The sequence below is a fragment of the Oncorhynchus keta genome, chromosome 10 (assembly GCF_023373465.1).
Source record: "Oncorhynchus keta strain PuntledgeMale-10-30-2019 chromosome 10, Oket_V2, whole genome shotgun sequence".
NCBI lineage: Eukaryota > Metazoa > Chordata > Actinopteri > Salmoniformes > Salmonidae > Oncorhynchus > Oncorhynchus keta.
The window spans coordinates 48,004,274-48,021,523 of record NC_068430.1 but is presented as its reverse complement, the minus strand read 5'-3'; the positions used below and the strand labels follow the sequence as shown (position 1 = coordinate 48,021,523).

At 41.0% G+C, this 17,250-nt stretch overlaps 1 protein-coding gene across 3 annotated transcripts in view; it reads left to right on the top strand.

Annotated features, from left to right (window-relative positions):
- The window catches only part of LOC118388887 (copine-3-like), a 57,505-nt gene that overhangs the window by 36,197 nt on the left and 4,058 nt on the right, over positions 1-17,250 (top strand). For all 3 annotated transcript variants that reach the window (XM_035778453.1, XM_035778452.2, XM_035778454.2), the window contains exons 10-15: positions 686-745; positions 1,243-1,376; positions 1,847-1,901; positions 1,998-2,049; positions 10,982-11,115; positions 16,837-17,073. In XM_035778453.1, coding sequence (XP_035634346.1) covers positions 686-745; positions 1,243-1,376; positions 1,847-1,901; positions 1,998-2,049; positions 10,982-11,115; positions 16,837-17,073 — 672 coding nt within the window. The remainder of the gene's footprint in view (positions 1-685; positions 746-1,242; positions 1,377-1,846; positions 1,902-1,997; positions 2,050-10,981; positions 11,116-16,836; positions 17,074-17,250) is intronic.

The window sequence follows — 17,250 nt, the reverse complement described above, 5'->3', positions numbered from 1 at the left end:
TTTCACATGGGTGGTCCTTCTCCTAAGTGGGTGGGTCTATGCCCACCCATGTGAAAACCATAGATTACGCCCTAATTCATTTATTTCAATTGACTGAATTCCACCCACTGGGGTGCCAGCCTCAGCCAATTAGACCATCCCGCAAGTGAGGCCAGATGTGGAGGTTGTGGGCTGGCGTGGTTGCACGTGGTCTGCTGTTGTGAGGCCGGTTGGACATACTGCCAAATTCTCTTAAACAACAGATGGCCTATGATAAAGAAATGAACATTCAATTCTCTGACAACAGCTCTGGTGGACATTCCTGTAATCAGTATGCCCAACTGCGCGCTCCCTCAACTTGAGACATCTGCAGCATTGTCTTGTGACACAACTGCACATTTTAGTGTCCTTTTATTATCCCCAGCACAAGGTGCACCTGTGTAATGATCATGCTGTTTAACCAGCATCTTGATTGGCAAAGGAGAATCTCACTAAAGGGATATAAACACATTTGTGCACAAAATTAGAGAAATATTCTTTTTTTTTTGTGCATAATGGAACATTTCTGGGATCTTATTTCAGCACTTTAAATGTTGCGTTTATATTTTTGTTCAGGACAATTGCACAGTAGCTTATCATTATCCCTTAGATTTTACCCTATTTTTAAAAGTTGATACTTCTAAAGCAAATTGTAATTTCCCCCTAGATACAGGCACAGTACACATTCCTGGACTATGTCATGGGAGGTTGCCAAATAAATTTTACGGTAAGTGCAGGCTCTTCAGATACAATCAGAAGTAAGGGGTTGAAGTTTTGTTTATTAGCGCATGTCTAAAACTCAAGCAATATCTTTGATGGAATGAAAATGTGTGATGTGGATATCCCACCTAGCTATCTTAAGATGAATGCACTAACTAAATCACTCTGAATAAGAGTCTGCTAAATGACTTTAAATGTCAAATTGTAAATGGCTGAGGGATGGGACTGGAGAAATGTAACCACAATGTAACAAATAGAGTACAGATTTTACAGCAATTACAAACAATTGAGTAAAACAAGCTTATATTTGCAGTTCTGGTGTGGCACGGCAAATAGACTAAGCTCATGAGGCATTTACAAGTTCTTTTAAGAATCAATGGCTTAGATCTATAAAATTCCAACATTTGATGTACCATTCCCGGAATGCTTCTTTTAAATGAATCTTTTATTCAAGCTTTTTATACCAATATGGACCATCACTCATGGTTCCTATATTTTTCTAAGGTGGGCATTGACTTCACTGGGTCAAACGGCGACCCTCGCTCTCCACAGTCCCTGCATTACCTGAGCCCTGACGGTCTGAACCAGTACCTGTCGGCCACCTGGTCAGTGGGCCTTGTTGTCCAGGACTATGACACGTAAGAACTTTCTGCTCAGTAGAACGCCGACGAGGGAGAGACCATGAGTAGATTAATAGATGGCTAAATTCAGATTCCCTACACTTCTCCTCAGTGTACACTTGTTCACCCCCCCCCCCACCGCTTTTAAAATATCTGGTTTAACGAATATGGTGGGTACGCTCTCCAGCCCATGCTGATGGAACTGCACATTTTAGGGGGAGAGGCAAAGGGAATCTGAAATACAGCAACTGAGATTAATAAGAGCACATGTCTTGACTTCCTGGTTGGGCAGATTTAGGTCATGGAAATGTTTAGCCCTAAGGATCATTACCAAATTGTTATTTCTAGAGGCGTGGACCTAAATGGACTAACATGGCAGGTTTGGCCTGTTACTCTGACTCTTGTATTGAGGCGTGGACAACATCCCTCCATTGTTTTCATGGTAATTGTGATGGTCTACTCAAATCAAGTTTTATGCGCTTCCTCAGTGACAAACTCTTCCCTGCCTTTGGATTTGGAGCTCAAGTGCCCCCAGACTTCAAGGTTAGATAAAAAATAAAATAAAAAGCATCATGGGTAAATATTTCAGGAAAAACACATTTTATAAGTTAGTAAATTGTTCTGTTATTAACCCTGCAGGTATCCCATGAATTTGCACTGAACTTCAACCCAAGTAATCCTTACTGTCAAGGTAAATATTTCCTTTCTGTGAAGTGTGTATGTTAATATATCCATGTCCATCAGTATGACTCACCTCATGTTTATTAATCCAACCTGTTTATATTAAATGAAACCATACTCTGCCTGTTGTTAGCCTAAATGCACAATGATTTATTCATTTATTTGCCATTTTAAACATATAAACCTACAGCGGCCATACTCAACACGGACCGAATAACACAGACTGTATTTTCCTCTCAGTCACCCGAATGCCGATTAGTTCTTAGAACCGTGGTTGTGTGTAACCTCCAATATCAAATTGTATTTGTCACATGTGCCGACTACAACAGGTAGACCTTACTGTGAAATGCTTGCTTACATGCCCTTAACCAACAATGCAGTTTTAAGAAAAATACCTAAAAAAAGAAAACAAATGGTTAAAGAGCAGCAGTAAAATAACAGTAGCAAGGCTATGTACAGGGGGTACCGGTACAGAGTCAATGTGCGGGGGCACCGGTTAGTTGAGGTAATATGTACATGTAGGTAGAGTTATTAAAGTGACTTTGCATAGATGATAAACAGAGCGGGAGGGGGCACACAATGCAAATAGTCTGGGTAGCCATTTGATTAGATGTTCAGGAGTCTTATGGCTTGGTGGTAGAAGCTGTTTAGAAGCCTCTTAGACCTAGACTTGGCGCTCCGGTGCCGCTTGCCATGCGTTAGCAGAGAGAACAGTCTATGACTAGGGTGGCTGGAGTCTTTGACAATTTCAAGGGCCTTCATTTGACACTAACTGGTATAGAGGTCCTGGATGGCAGGAAGCTTGGCCCCAGTGATGTACTGGGCCGTACGCACTACCCTCTGTAGTGCCTTGCGGTTGGAGGCCGAGCAGTTGCCATACTAGGCAGTGATGCAACCCGTCAGGATGCTCTCAATGGTGCAGATATAGAACCTTTTGAGGATCTGAGGACCCATGCCAAATCTTTTCAGTCTCCTGAGGGGGAATAGGTTTTTTTGTGCCCTCTTCACGACTGTCTTGGTGTGCTTTGACCATGTTAGTTTGTTGGTGATGTTGACACCTGCTCTTAACCTGCTCCACCACAGCCCCGTCGATGAGAATGGGGCTCCTTTTCCTGTAGTCCGCAATCATCTCCTTTTGTCATGATAACGTTGAGGGAGAGGTTGTTTACCTGGCACCACATGACCAGGTCTCTGACCTCCTCCCTATAGGCTCTCATCGGTGATCAAGCCTACCACTGTTGTGTCAGGTCTCTGACCTGGCTGTCTCATCGTTGTCAGTGATCAGTCCGACCACTTGTCATCTGCAAATGTAATGATGGTGTTGGAGTCGTGCCTGGCCATCCAGTCATGAGTGAACGGAGTACAGGAGGGGACTGAGCACGCACCCCTGAGGGGCCCCCGTGTTGAGGATCAGCCTGGCGGATGTGTTGTTACCTACCCTTACCACCTGGGGGTGGCCCGTCAGGAAGTCCAGGGTCCAGTTGCAGAGGGAGGTGTTTAGTCCCAGGGTCCTTGGCTTAGTGATTAGCTTTGAGGGCACTATGGTGTTGAACTCTGAGCTGTAGTCAATGAATAGTATTCTCACATAAGTGTTCCTTTTGACCAGGTGTGAAAGGGCAATTTGGCGTGCAATAGATATTGCATCATCGGTAGATCTGTTGGGGCGGTATGCAAATTGGAGTGGGTCTAGGGTTTTTGGGATAATGGTGTTAATGTGAGCCATGTCCAGCCTTTCAAAGCACTTCATGGCTACAAACGTGAGTGCTACGGGTCGGTAGTCATTTAGGCAGGTTCTTGGGCACAGGAACTATGGTGGTGTCATGACCTTGCCCTCTTTGGGTACAGCGAGCACTTACCCTCCCTCTGCACCATCCCTTTCCTATGCACAATACCCCTACCCTCCTGTCTCCCTCACCCAGGCTGCTGTGGTCAGAGAGGTCGTAAATTCCTGGAGGAGATTATCTCCTCATGGCCACAGTATAGAGAGATTGTGGACTGTTTAACCTCTCTAGGGTATGTGGCCAACATGAGATTGCAGAGCGCCAAATTCAAATACAGAAATACTCATTATAAAAATTCAGAAAACAAAACATTTGACATAGGGTTAAAGATTAACTTGTGAATCCAACCACGGTGTCAGATTTAAAAAATGCTTTACCCTACGATTATTTGAGAACATAGCCCAGTTGACAAATGATTACAAATAGTAACCAGCCAAGCAGAAGTGTTACAAAACTCAGAAATAGAGATCAAATTAATCCCTTACCTTTGATCTTCATATGGTGGCACTCAGAAGACATTCATTTTCTCAATAAATGTTCCTTTTCTTCGATAAAGTCTATCTGAACTTCTTTTGTTCGCGTTTTCCACATGCTCAAACGCTGTCACAACAGGCAGACAAAAAAATCCTAATTGTATCCGTAGGGTTCATAGAAACATGTCAAACGATGTTTATATTCAATCCTCAGGTTGTTTTTATCCTAAATTATCTAGAATATTTCAACCGGACAAGAACGTTGTCAATATAAAAAGGTAAACAAGAAATGCACTCTCTCGGGATTGCGCATGAAAAAGCTCTGTGACACGTCAGGGTCCACTCATTCAGACGGGTCTTACTCCCTCATTTATAAGAATACAAGCCTGAAACAATTTCTAAAGATTGTTGAAGGCATAGGAACTGCAATTTGAGTCCAAAGTTAATGGATACTGTAATGGCATTGAATAGAAAACTACAAAAACTTCCTGAATGGATTTTTCTCAGGTTTTCGCCTGCCAAATCAGTTCTGTTATACTCAGACACTATTTTAAGTCATGAGACAGCCCTTTTCGATGTTCCAGATAAAACCCCCACCTGTGTTTTCTATCACCAGACCATGTTTCTCTCAATTACGAGAGGACAAAGGTTGCAGACCAGCTTACCTCGATAACGAGAAGGACAATGTTTGAGACCAGAATGCTGAATCTTTTAACCATCCCACGTGGTTAAACTCTTAGACTATCGATACCGACAGAATAAGAACAAGTCTTTGAAACATCTATTCTATAACGACATGAATGAATGTCACTCTGAACTATCCATTCTAACCACGAGACAGAGCGGACAAACTCTCCAGCAGAAACAAACTTTTCAACAGAGATCACGACGACATACTGAGTGTAAATATGTATATCGATTGCAATTATTCCCGAATGAGTTCATGTGCAAAGGATTAGCATTTCAATTGTTATAATTATCAACTGTGTGTTGTCTTATCTCAATTGACCCCCACTTCCCTCTTTGTCCACCAAGCCGCGATACCGGTTTATCCCACTGGGGAAACTCTTATCATTTCCTTGTAACTATCTACTGTTTGTTTATGCATTTCTGGGAATTACTTAGTTAGTAAATAAATGATTTAAGACAATTGATGTATGGATGACTCCGTGAAGACTGGGTTTATGCAGATAACCAACAATGTACGACGTTTGGAATGAGACTAGCGTGAGGTAAAATAAAGAATAAGTCATTAATCAGAAGACTAATTGATCACATTAAAATATGTGAAAAGTTATTAGGAAAATTATAACTTTAATCTAAATATTGTGCTCCGACTTCCTAGTTAATTACATTTGCCTGATTAGTTAATCACAATGCTAATTACAGATAATCTTTGATAACTTTAAGTCTTCAGTTAATGATAGTGAAGACACGACAGTGGTCTGTGTGAAAAATGTTGTTCTTACAGACTCCGTCAGGGACAGGTTGAAAATGTCAGTGAAGGCACTTGCCAGTTGGTCAGCGCATGTTCGGAGTACACGTCCTGGTAATGCACCTGGCCTTGTGAATGTTGACCTATTTGAAGGTCTTACTCACATCGGCTGCAGAGAGCGTGGTCACAGTTTTCCAGAACAGCTGATGCTCTCATGCATGTTTCAGTGTTACTTTCCTTGACGCAATTTACGGCTGTGCTTCCCTTTGTCTGTAATAGTTTGCAAGCCCAGCCACGTCGGAGCCGGTGTAGTACGATTCGATCTTAGGCATGGATTGACGCTTTGCCTGTTTTGATGGTTTGTTGGAGATTATTGCGGGATTTCTTATAAGCTTCTGGGTTAGTCTCGCTCCTTGGAAGCGGCAGTTCTACCCTTTAGCTTAGCGCGGATGTTGCCTGTAATCCATGGCTTCTGGTTGGGGTATGTACGTGCAGTCACTGGGAACGACGTCATAGATGCACTTATTGATGAAGCCAGTGACTACTGTGGTGTACTCCTCAATTCCATCGGAAGAATCCCGGAACATATTCCAGTCTGTGCTAGCAAAACAGTCCTGTAGCTTAGCATCTGCTTCATCTGACCACTTTTTTATTTTTTATTGATCTAGTCACTGGTAGTTTCTGCTTTCATTTTTGCTTGCACGCAGGAATCAGGAGGATAGAATTATGGTCAGATCTGCCAAATGGAGGGCGATGGATGGCTTTGTACATGTCTGTGTGGAGTAAAGGTGGTCTACAGTTTTTTTTTTTTTTCTCTCTCCCCTCTGGTTGCACATTTAATATGCTGATGGAAATGAGGTAAAACGGATTGAAGTTCACCTGCATTATTGTCCCCGGCCACTAGGAGCGCCGCTTATGGCGGTATACAGCTCATGGAGTGTGGTTTTAGCGCCAGCATCGGTTTGTGGTGGTAAATAGACAGCTACAAAGAATATAAATGAGAACTCTCTTGGTAGATGGTGTGGTCTACAGTTTATGAGTTCTCTACCTTAGACGAGCAAAACCTTGAGACTTCATTAACTTGTTATGGCTGCAATCCCACTAATGGGATAAGTGTCATCAACAACCGCTGAATAGCATAGCGCTACATTCAATAAATATTACTACAAATATTTATATTCATGAAATCACAAGTGCAATATAGGAACACACAACTTAGCCATTTGTTAATCTACCTGTCGTGTCAGATTTAGAAATTCTGCTTTACAGCGAAAGCCATCCAAGCGTTTAAGTTTATCGATCGCACGACAAAACATTAAGTACACATAGCATCAGGAAGCTTGGTCACAAATCAGAAAAGCAATCAAATTAATCGTTTACCTTTGATCTTCGGATGTTTTCACTCACGAGACTTCCAGTCACACAACAAATGTTCCTTTTATTTATATCCAAAATAGCTCTGTTTGTTTGTCGCGTTATGTTCAGAAATCCACAGGAAAGAGGGTCACGAACAACGCAGACAAATTACAAATAGTTTCCATAATGTCCACAGAAACATGTCAAATGTTTTTTATAATCAATCCTCAGGTTGTTTTTAAAATATATAATCAATAATATATCAACCGCAAATGTCTTTCACAGTAGGAGAGGGAAAAGCAATACTATCCAAACTCTGTTGCGCAAGCAAAACTCATGTGACCACTTGATGCGATGATATCGTTCTGGCTCATTATTCAAAATAAAAGCCCGAAACTGTCTGAAGACTGTTGGCACCTTGAGGAAGCGATGGGAAAAGGAATCTGGTTCATATCCCTTTTAATCCAGCAAAGGGAGGCTTATGGAACATGGAGTTTTCAAAATAGCCACTTCCTGTTTTGATTTTCCTCAGGGTTTCGCCTGTAATATCAGTTCTGTTATACTCAGACAATGTTTTGGAAACTTTATTGTTTTCTATCCAATACTAATAATAATATGCATATATTAGCAACTGAGACTGAGGGGCTGGCCGTTTACAATGGGCACCTTTTCATCCAAGCTACTCAATACTGCCCCTGCAGCCATAAGTTAAATATCGTGCACCAGCTGTTTACAAATATACATGGACCGCCACCCCTGGTCTTACCAGAGGTGGCTGTTCTATCCTGCCGATGCTGTATGTTATTCATGTCGTCATTCAGCCAAGATATTAGTTTTTAATGTCCCATTGGTAGGATATACGTTCTTGTAGTTCGTCCACTTTATTATCCAGCGACTGTACGTTGGCCAATAGTACCGATGGCAAAGGCAGATTAAGCACTCGTCGCTGGATCCTTACAAGGCACCCCAATCTCCTTGTGAATGTTGACCTGTTTGAAGGTATTACTCACATTGGCTGCGGAGAGCGTGATCTCACAGTTTTCCGGAACAGCTGATGAGGGCTTGTTTGGGTGTCTGCAGTAAATCCCTCGTCAAACTCATTAAAGAAAAAATATTTGTCCAGTTCAAGGTGAGTAATCGCTGTTCTGATGTCCAGGCATAAGAGACGGAAGCAGCAGTATTATGTACAAATTAGTCTTCTGTTTCCATCTTACGACCCTCATAAGCTTTGCAGGACTCGTTATAAAGGAGTGTGACGCATCCAGAGAATGACTGGGGAATATGAATTGCTTCTCCACAGAAGATAATACACAGATTGTCATCCTTGATGTTTTCCTAAACTTTCCAATACCTTCTCTAATGCATTTCAATCACTTCAAAGCATATTGACTGCCACTGTTATAAAGCCATAGTTTATCCAAAATGTTTGGGCCAAATTCCTCTTACCTAGAGTTGTCTGCAGACCACGAGTGACAGCATCCACAATAATTAGTTGTTTTACTTTTGCCACTGCCATGATGATTTAGCATTGTCCAAAAATGAATGTAATCCATGGTACCGATGTTGGAAAAGCTGCATTGCAAGCTCCTTCGTAGCGTTGATACTCTTAAGAACCTTTTCATGTTATTTTCCCCACAGGAATGTAGTTATTTTTGCAGTAATATTCCAATGGTCTGATAGTTCAATCAAGCCACCTGTGAGTTTGTTCCCAATGGAAGACTCAAATTACAATGTAACACAACTTTATTGTCCATGTTAAAGCAAACAGAAACAGATGTTGCTGTGAGACTACAGAAAAAAATGGGTTGTTTTGAGTATCAAAATTCCAGCAATTATTTCATCAGTATGCACGTAAACAATTCCCTGCAAACCCCACTAACTACTGAATTTAGTTTAAATAGTTTTTTATTTTTTATTTCTCCTAATGCAGCTTTGCAAACATCGGTACCATGGGTTACATTCATATTTATGGACAATGCTAATCATGCTAACTCCTGGCTGTGGAAAAACAGATTGCGTTCTGGCCTACACACATCAAGGTAAGAGACATTTGACACAAACATATATTTGGGATGAATGATCCCTTTAAGTCCTTGTCTATTGGTTCAGTGTACCATTGTCGTACAGATAACTATGCAACAACTTTGTTCTTCAGCAATGCCACAACTTTGCACTTTTTTTTGTGCATATTTTCAGTCAAGTTTAACTTCTTGGTGACAAGGGGGCAGTAATTGCGTAGCTTGGATGAATAAGGTGCCCAGAGTAAACTGCCTGCTACTCTGTCCCAGATGCTAATCTATGCATATTATTAGTAGTATTGGATAGAAAACACTCTGAAGTTTCTAAAACTGTTTGAATGATGTCTGTGAGTATAACAGATCTCATATGGCAGGTGAAAACCCGAGACAAATCCAACCAGTGGGAAATCTGAGGTCTGTAGTTTCATTTAAGTGATTGCATATCCAATATGCTGTGTCTATGGGGCCAGATTGCACTTCCCATGGCTTCCAGCAGATGTCAACAGTCATTAGAAAGTTGTTTGAGACTTCTATTGTGGAAGGGTGTCGAATAAGCTCTGTTTCAACAAGTGGACTAGGCTGAGGCCAATCAGTTGTTTACTGCGCGGTCACACGGGCACGCCATTCCTTTTTCCTCTAATGAATACGCTATTGTCCGGTTGGAATATTATTGAAGATGTATTATAAAAAGACCATAAGGCTTGATTGTAAACATTGTTGACATGCTTCTACAAACTGTAATGGAACTCTTTTGACCTTTCATCTGGATTTTGCACTCGCACATTGTGCCTTTGGAATAGTGAACGAAACGGAGGTATTTGGACATAATCGAACAAAACAAACATTTCAGGTGGAAGTGCGAGTCCTGGGAGTGCATTCCGACGAAGATCATCAAAGATTTATAATGCTATTTATGACTTTTGTTGACTCCACAATTTGGCGGGTAACTGTATGGCTTGCTTTTGTGGCTGAACGCTGTTCTCAGATTATTGAATATTGTGCTTTTGCCATAAAGCTTTTTTGAAATCTGACAGCGGTTGCATTAAGAACAGGTTTATCTTTAATTTTATGTAAAATGTATCTTTCATCAAAGTTTACGATGAGTATTTGTTATTTGATGTGGCTCTCTGCAATTTCTCCGGATGTTTTGGAGGCATTTCTGAACATGGCGCCAATGTAAAACTGAGGTTTTTGGATATAAATATGAACTTCATTGAACAAAACATACATGTATTGTGTAACATTGAGTCCTGGGAGTGTCATCTGATGAAGATTGTCAAAGGTTAGTGATTTAATTTAATCTATATTTCTGCTTTTTGTGACACGTGTCTTTGGTTGTAAAATGGCTGAATGCTTTCTGTGACTACTTGCTGACCTAACAATGATATGTTCTGCTTTCGCCGAAAAGCATTTTTGAAATCGGACACTGGTTGGATTAACGATGGTGTAAAATACTTGTATGGTTGAGGAATTTTAATTGAGATTTGTTGTTTTGAATTTGGCGCCCTGCAATTTCACTGGCTGTTGGCGAGGTGGGACGCTAGCGTCCCGAACGATCCCAGAGAGGTTAATAATTAATGTTGTACTAAAATAGCAGTAGCCTAATGTACAAATTCCTGCACTGTAAGGCACATTTTCAAAATCAAAATAGTTTTGTTTTTAATTAATTGAAATATTTAATTAGTCTCATTTGATGCATTTACCAGTATTCCTCAAAACATTTTATGCAAAAACATGTAACCCAAGTCATAAAATGTACGATAAATTGCAATATCAATATATGTGTGTGATTGAACTTTCCCAAATAGTATTTGAGTATCACTGACCTACCTACACCAGTTCAAGCTCAAACTGGCCCTGTGTGTTTAATATGTTGCAGGGGTCCAGGGGATTGTGGAGGCCTACCGCATGGCCCTACCTCAGGTGAAGCTATACGGTCCCACCAACTTCTCCCCCATAATCAACCACGTGGCAGGCATCGCGTCAGGGGCGGCACAGCAGAACAACGCATCGGTGAGTCGAGACCCCATGCAACACCTCTTCCCCTCCATCTCATTAAAGGTTATCTTCACTTTTTCAGCTTACCTTTAAAATAGACCATAACATTATAAAACGCTTTGCAATTGTACAAATTAAACAAGAAAACATCAGACTAAACAAAAACGTGAATAAAAAGGGGTGGGCTCCAGGAAGGGAATGTGAGGCTGCCTGAGAGTCCGGCCCATTAATCATCCACAAAGGATACTACAGCTGGCTCTGGTCCATTGGGTCCCACCGCCCTTCGATCTTTGAGGGGTTTGCAAAACCAGTCAAGGCGAAAGAATGGCCGGACCTCCTCCGCCATTGCACCAGCTGTTGTCATTGGCAGCTCTATTGGCCCACGAGTGTGAAAGATTCAGCAGGCTACTGGCATTACACACTTGGCTAAAAGATTACTGTAGCTCTGTTGAAATCACTCTTTATAGATAACTTTGACACCTGGAAACAGAAGATGCTCTACAACAGTGGTTCCCAAACCTTTTATAGTACCGTACCCCTTCAAACATTCAACCTCCAGTTGCGTACCCCCTCAAGCACCAGGGTCCCGCACACTCTCTCAAATGTTTTTTTGCCATCATTGCAAGACTGCCACATACACTATACAATGCATTTATTAAACATAAGAATGAGTTTTGTCACAACCTGGCTCGTGGGAAGTGACAAAGAGCTCTTATAGGACCAGGGCACTAATAATAATCAATAATGTTGCTCTTATTTAACCATCTTAAGTATAAAACCTTATTTGTTCATCAAATTGTGAATAACTGGCCACAGGTTAATGAGAAGGGTGTGCTTAAAAAGATGCACATAACTGCAATGTTGTATTGGAGAGAGTCTGTCTTAAATAATTTTCCACACAGTCTGTGCCTGTATTTAGTTTTCATGCTAGTGATGGCTTAGATTCCACACTCGCATAGGTACGTGGTTGCAAAGGGCATCAGTGTCTTGCCACGGCAGGATACTCTGAGCGCAGCCCAATCAAGAAATCTAGCAGTGGCTTCTGATTTAAATTACATCTCGATTGAGGCTCTCTTGTTCAGATATTGGTAAGTGGACTGGAGGCAGGGCATGAAAGGGATAATGAATCCAGTTGTTTGTCATCCGTTTCGGGGAAAGTACCTGCATAATTGCGCACCCAACTCAAGTGCTTCGCTATTTCACATTTGACAGTGTCTGTAAACTTGTTCATTTGGACACAAAAAAAATCATACAATGATGGAAAGACCTGTGTTGTCCTTGTTAACTACTTGATGCACCCATCCCGTTTAGCAGGATCATTTGTCAACATCTGCTGAATTGCAGAGCGCCCAAATTAAATCACTAAAAATATTTAATTTTCATGAAATCACAAGTGCAATATAGCAAAACACAGCTTAGCTTGATGTTAATCCACCTGGCGTGTCAATTTCAAAAAAGGTTTTTGGCGAAAGCATACCAAGCGTTTATGTAAGGACATCTCTCTCAGCAGACATAACATTACAAACAGCTAGCAGCAAAGTAGATTGGTCACGAAAAGCAATAAAATGAATCGCTTACCTTTTTGATCTTCGGATGTTTGCACTCATGAGACTCCCAGTTACACAAATGTTCCTTTTGTACCATAAAGATTATTTTTATATCCAAAATACCTCAATTTGGTTGGCGCGTTATGTTCAGAAATCCACAGGCTCGAGTGGTCACGACCGGGCAGACAAATTCCAAATAGTATCCATAAAGTTCGTAGAAACATGTCAAATGTTTTTTCTAATCAAGCCTCTGGTTGTTTTTACAATATATAATCGATAATATTTCAACCGGCCGGACTGTACCTTCTTCAATAGGAGAGAGAGAGAAAATGTCTGCTCCAAGCTGTTGCACATGCAAAACGCTGCTGGCACCCAGCCATACAATGACACGATGTGATCTTTCTTGCTCATTTTTTCAAAATAAAGCCTGAATCTATGTCTAAAGACTGTTCACAACATGTGGAAGCCACAGGGAAATGAATCTGGTTGATATCCCTTTAAATGGAGCGACGGCAGGCAATGGAACAGAGAGCTTTCAGGACAAACAGCACTTCCGGGTTGGATTTTCCTCAGGTTTTCACCTGCACTATCAGTTCTGTTACACTCACAGACAATATTTTGATAGTTTTGAAAACTTTAGTGTTTTCTATCCTAATCTGACAATTATATGCATATTCTGGGCCTGAGAAATAGGCCGTTTTTCATCCAAACATCAAAATACTGCCCCCTACACTCAACAGGTTAACCTGTTACTCCTACCCCCTACTTTTTCGAACATTCTGTTAAAAATCGCGCAACATTTCAGCACCCTGCTACTCATGCCAGGAATATAGTATATGCATATGATTAGTATGTGTGGATAGAAAACACTGACGTTTATAAAACTGGTTAAATCACGGCTGTGACTATAACAGAACGTGCGTTTCATCGAAAAGTGCAGGAAAATCTGATCACTGAAAATGGGAAAGTATATCCATGCGCCACTTCAACCCATTGTTAAACGTGAACCACATTAAATGGGGCCGAGGTTGCAATACCTACAGATTCCACACGATGTCAACAGTCTTGTCATTTGCCTACGATTTGTTTCTTGGTCAAACAGACGAGGCACGAGCCAGCGCAGTTCTTCTGGTCTCCGACCGGATATTTTGGTTGAGATTTACCCGGACATTATTTCCAGACGTACAGCTATAGAATATACATCGCCTCGTGATCAATTTGATCGCTTATTAACGTTTACTAATACCTAAAGTTGCATTACAAAAGTATTTCGAAGTGTTTTGTGAAAGTTTATCATCGACTTTTTTAATTTAAAAAAATGACGTTACGTTATAAAACGCAATTTTTTTCGTTGATCACAGTCTTCATAGATCGCTATCTAGGCTATATATGGACCGATTTAATGGCAAAAAAGACCCAATAGTGATGTTTATGGGACATCTAGGAGTGCCAACAAAGATGGTCAAAGGTAATGAATGTTTTATATTTTATTTGTGCGTTTTGTGTAGCGCCGACTATGCTAATTGTTTTGTTTACGTCCCCTGCGGGTCTTTTGGTGTTACGTGCTATCAGATAATAGCTTTTTAAAAAGCATTTTAAAAAATCTGACTTGTTACCTGGATTCACAACAAGTGTCGCTTTAATTCAGTACCCTGCATGTGTATTTTAATGAACGTTTGAGTTTTAACGAGTGCTATTAGCATTTAGCGTAGCGCATTTGCATTTCCAGATGTCTAGATGGGACGCCTGCGTGTCAGGTAGGAGCAGGAGGTTAATGAAGACATCAAAACTATGAAATAACTCAGTAACCAAAAAAGTGTTAAACAAATCAAATATATTTGAGATTCATCAAATTGCCACCCTTTGCCTTGATGACAGCTTGGCATTCTCTCAACCAGAGGTAGTCACCTGGAATGCATTTGAATTAAAAGGTGTGCCTTAACTTAATTTGTGGAATTTCTTTCCTTATTAATTTATGTGATCCAATCACTTGTATTGTGGTAAGGTTGGTATACAGAAAATAGCACTATTTGGTGAAAGACCAAATCCATATTATGGCAAGAACAGCTCACATTTTTATTTAACCTTTATTTAACTAGGAAATCAAGAAAAATTCCTATTTACAATGAAGGGTTACACAGGGCCAAACCCGGACGACGCTGGGGCAATTGTGCGCCACCCTATGGGACTCCCAATCACGGCCAGTTGTGGTCGCACTATTTCCAGGACAAAGTTTTTTTGTTTTTTAAGGTACAATAAAAGTTAGTAGAAACATGCCAAACGATGTTTAAAATCCATCCTCCGGTTGTTTTTGTCATAAATAATGAATAATATTTCAACCGGACAAAAGCTTCGTCAATAGGAAAGAAGAAACAAAGGCGCGTTCAGGGCGCATGGCTGATAAATGGAGATTTCCACTGGTCACTGATTGAAAAATGAGGTAGATACGGCACTTTCAGAGTAAAAGCCTGAAACAATGGTCACATGTAGAGGAACGCACAGAGCTCGTGAACTGGGTCCTAAGTCTTTGTATGGTGGATAGGCTTTCAATGGAAAAAACAGCCTTTCAAAATAATAGTACTTCCTGGTTGGATTTTCCTCGGGTTTTTGCCTGACATGTCAGAGTATAACAGAACTGATATTATTTAACAGTTTTGGAAAGTTCAGAGTCTTTTCTATCCAAATCTACTAATTATATGCATATCCTATGCATATCCTATTGCATGCTTTTCATCCAAAATTCCGAATGCTTCCCCCTACCCTAGTGAAGTTAAAACATGAAGGTCAGTCAATCTAGAAAATGAATGTTTCTTCAAGTGCAGTCGCAAAAACCATCAGGCACTATGATGAAACTGGCTCTCATGAGGACCTCCACAGGAAAGGAAGACCCAGAGTTACCTCTGCTGCAGAGGATGTTAAATTAGAGTTACCAGCCTCAGAAATTGGCAATTAACTGCACCTCAGGTTGCAGCCCAAATAAATGCTTCAGAGTTCAGGTAACAGACATCTCAACATCAATTGTTCAGAGGAGACTGCATGAATCAGGCCTTCGTGGTCAAATTGCTGCAAAGAAACCATTACCATAGGACACAAATAAGAAGACTTGATTGGGCAAAGAAACACAAGCAATGGACATTAGACCGGTGGAAATCTGTCCTTAAGTCTGAGTCCAAATGTGAGATTTTTTAGTTCCAACCAACGTGTCTTTGTGAGACGCAGAGTAAGTGAACAGATGATCTCCTTGTGTGGTTCCCACCGTGAAGCATGGAGGTGGTGTGGGGGTGCTTTGCTGGTGACACTGTCTGTGATTTTATTTAGAATTCAAGGCACACTTAACCAGCATGGCTACCACAGCATTCTGCACTGATACGCCATCCCATCTGGTTTGTACTTCGTCCCACTATCATTTGTTTTTCAACAGGGCAATGACTCAAAATACACCTCCAGGCTGTGTAAGGGCTATTTCACCAAGGAGAGTGATGTAGTGCTGCGTCAGATGACCTGGCCTTCACAATCACCCGACCTCAACCCAATTGAGATGGTTTGGGATGAGTTGGACCTCCAAGTGAAGGAAAAGTAACCAAGTGCTCAGCATATGTGGTAACTCCTTCAAGACTGTTGAAAAAGCATTCCTCATGAAGCTGGATGGGAGAAGGCCCAGAGTGTGCAAAGCTATCAAGGCAAAAGGTGGCTACTTTGAAGAATCTCAAATATAAAATATTTTCATTTAACACGTTGATTCCATACGTGTTATTTCATAGTTTAGATGTCTTCACTATTATAGAAAAACCCTTGAATGAATTGGTGTCAGCTTTTGACTAGTACTGTATGTAAAAATGTGATATTTTTTAAAGTTTGAAAAAATGTGTAAAGCTGTTTTTGCTTTGTCATTATGGGGTATTGTGTGTAGATTGATGAGAGAAAAAACACAATTTAATCCATTTTAGAATAAGGCTGTAACAAAATGTGGAAAAAGTCCAGGGGTCTGAATACTTTCCGAAGGCACTGTGTACAAACATGATGCAAATCAGACATTTACAATACAAGCCTACTCAACAGTTATGAAAAAGTGTCTTGGTCAGAATGAACACAGTGGAAAGCAGGAGGATTTGCCATGTCTAGCGCATTTGTGTTCATTTCAAACTAAATCAAATTTCACAAACTGTTCTGTCCTCTTAACTTCCGTCAGCAATACTTTGTCCTGCTAATCATCACCGATGGCGAGATCACGGACTTGGACCAGACCCGGGATGCCATCGTCAAGGCCTCACGGCTGCCCATGTCCATCATCATCATCGGGGTGGGCGAAGCAGACTTCAAGGCCATGGAGCTGCTAGATGGAGACGACGGCGTACTCAAGTCCCTGAGTGGCGAGCCCGTGGCCAGGGATATTGTGCAGTTTGTGCCCCTCAGACAGTTTGCCAATGTATGTTTATTTTAATCTGCATTTGTCATTGTGAAGTGTGTTGTCAGTACCAGTACCACACCAGTTTGGCGAGGAATTGAGAAGATTCACACGTGTACATCAGTAATTGTATCAGTGGGTAGTGTGGCACCATTCCATAACACTTTGGCGAGATATTGACAGGTTTTTACGTCCTTT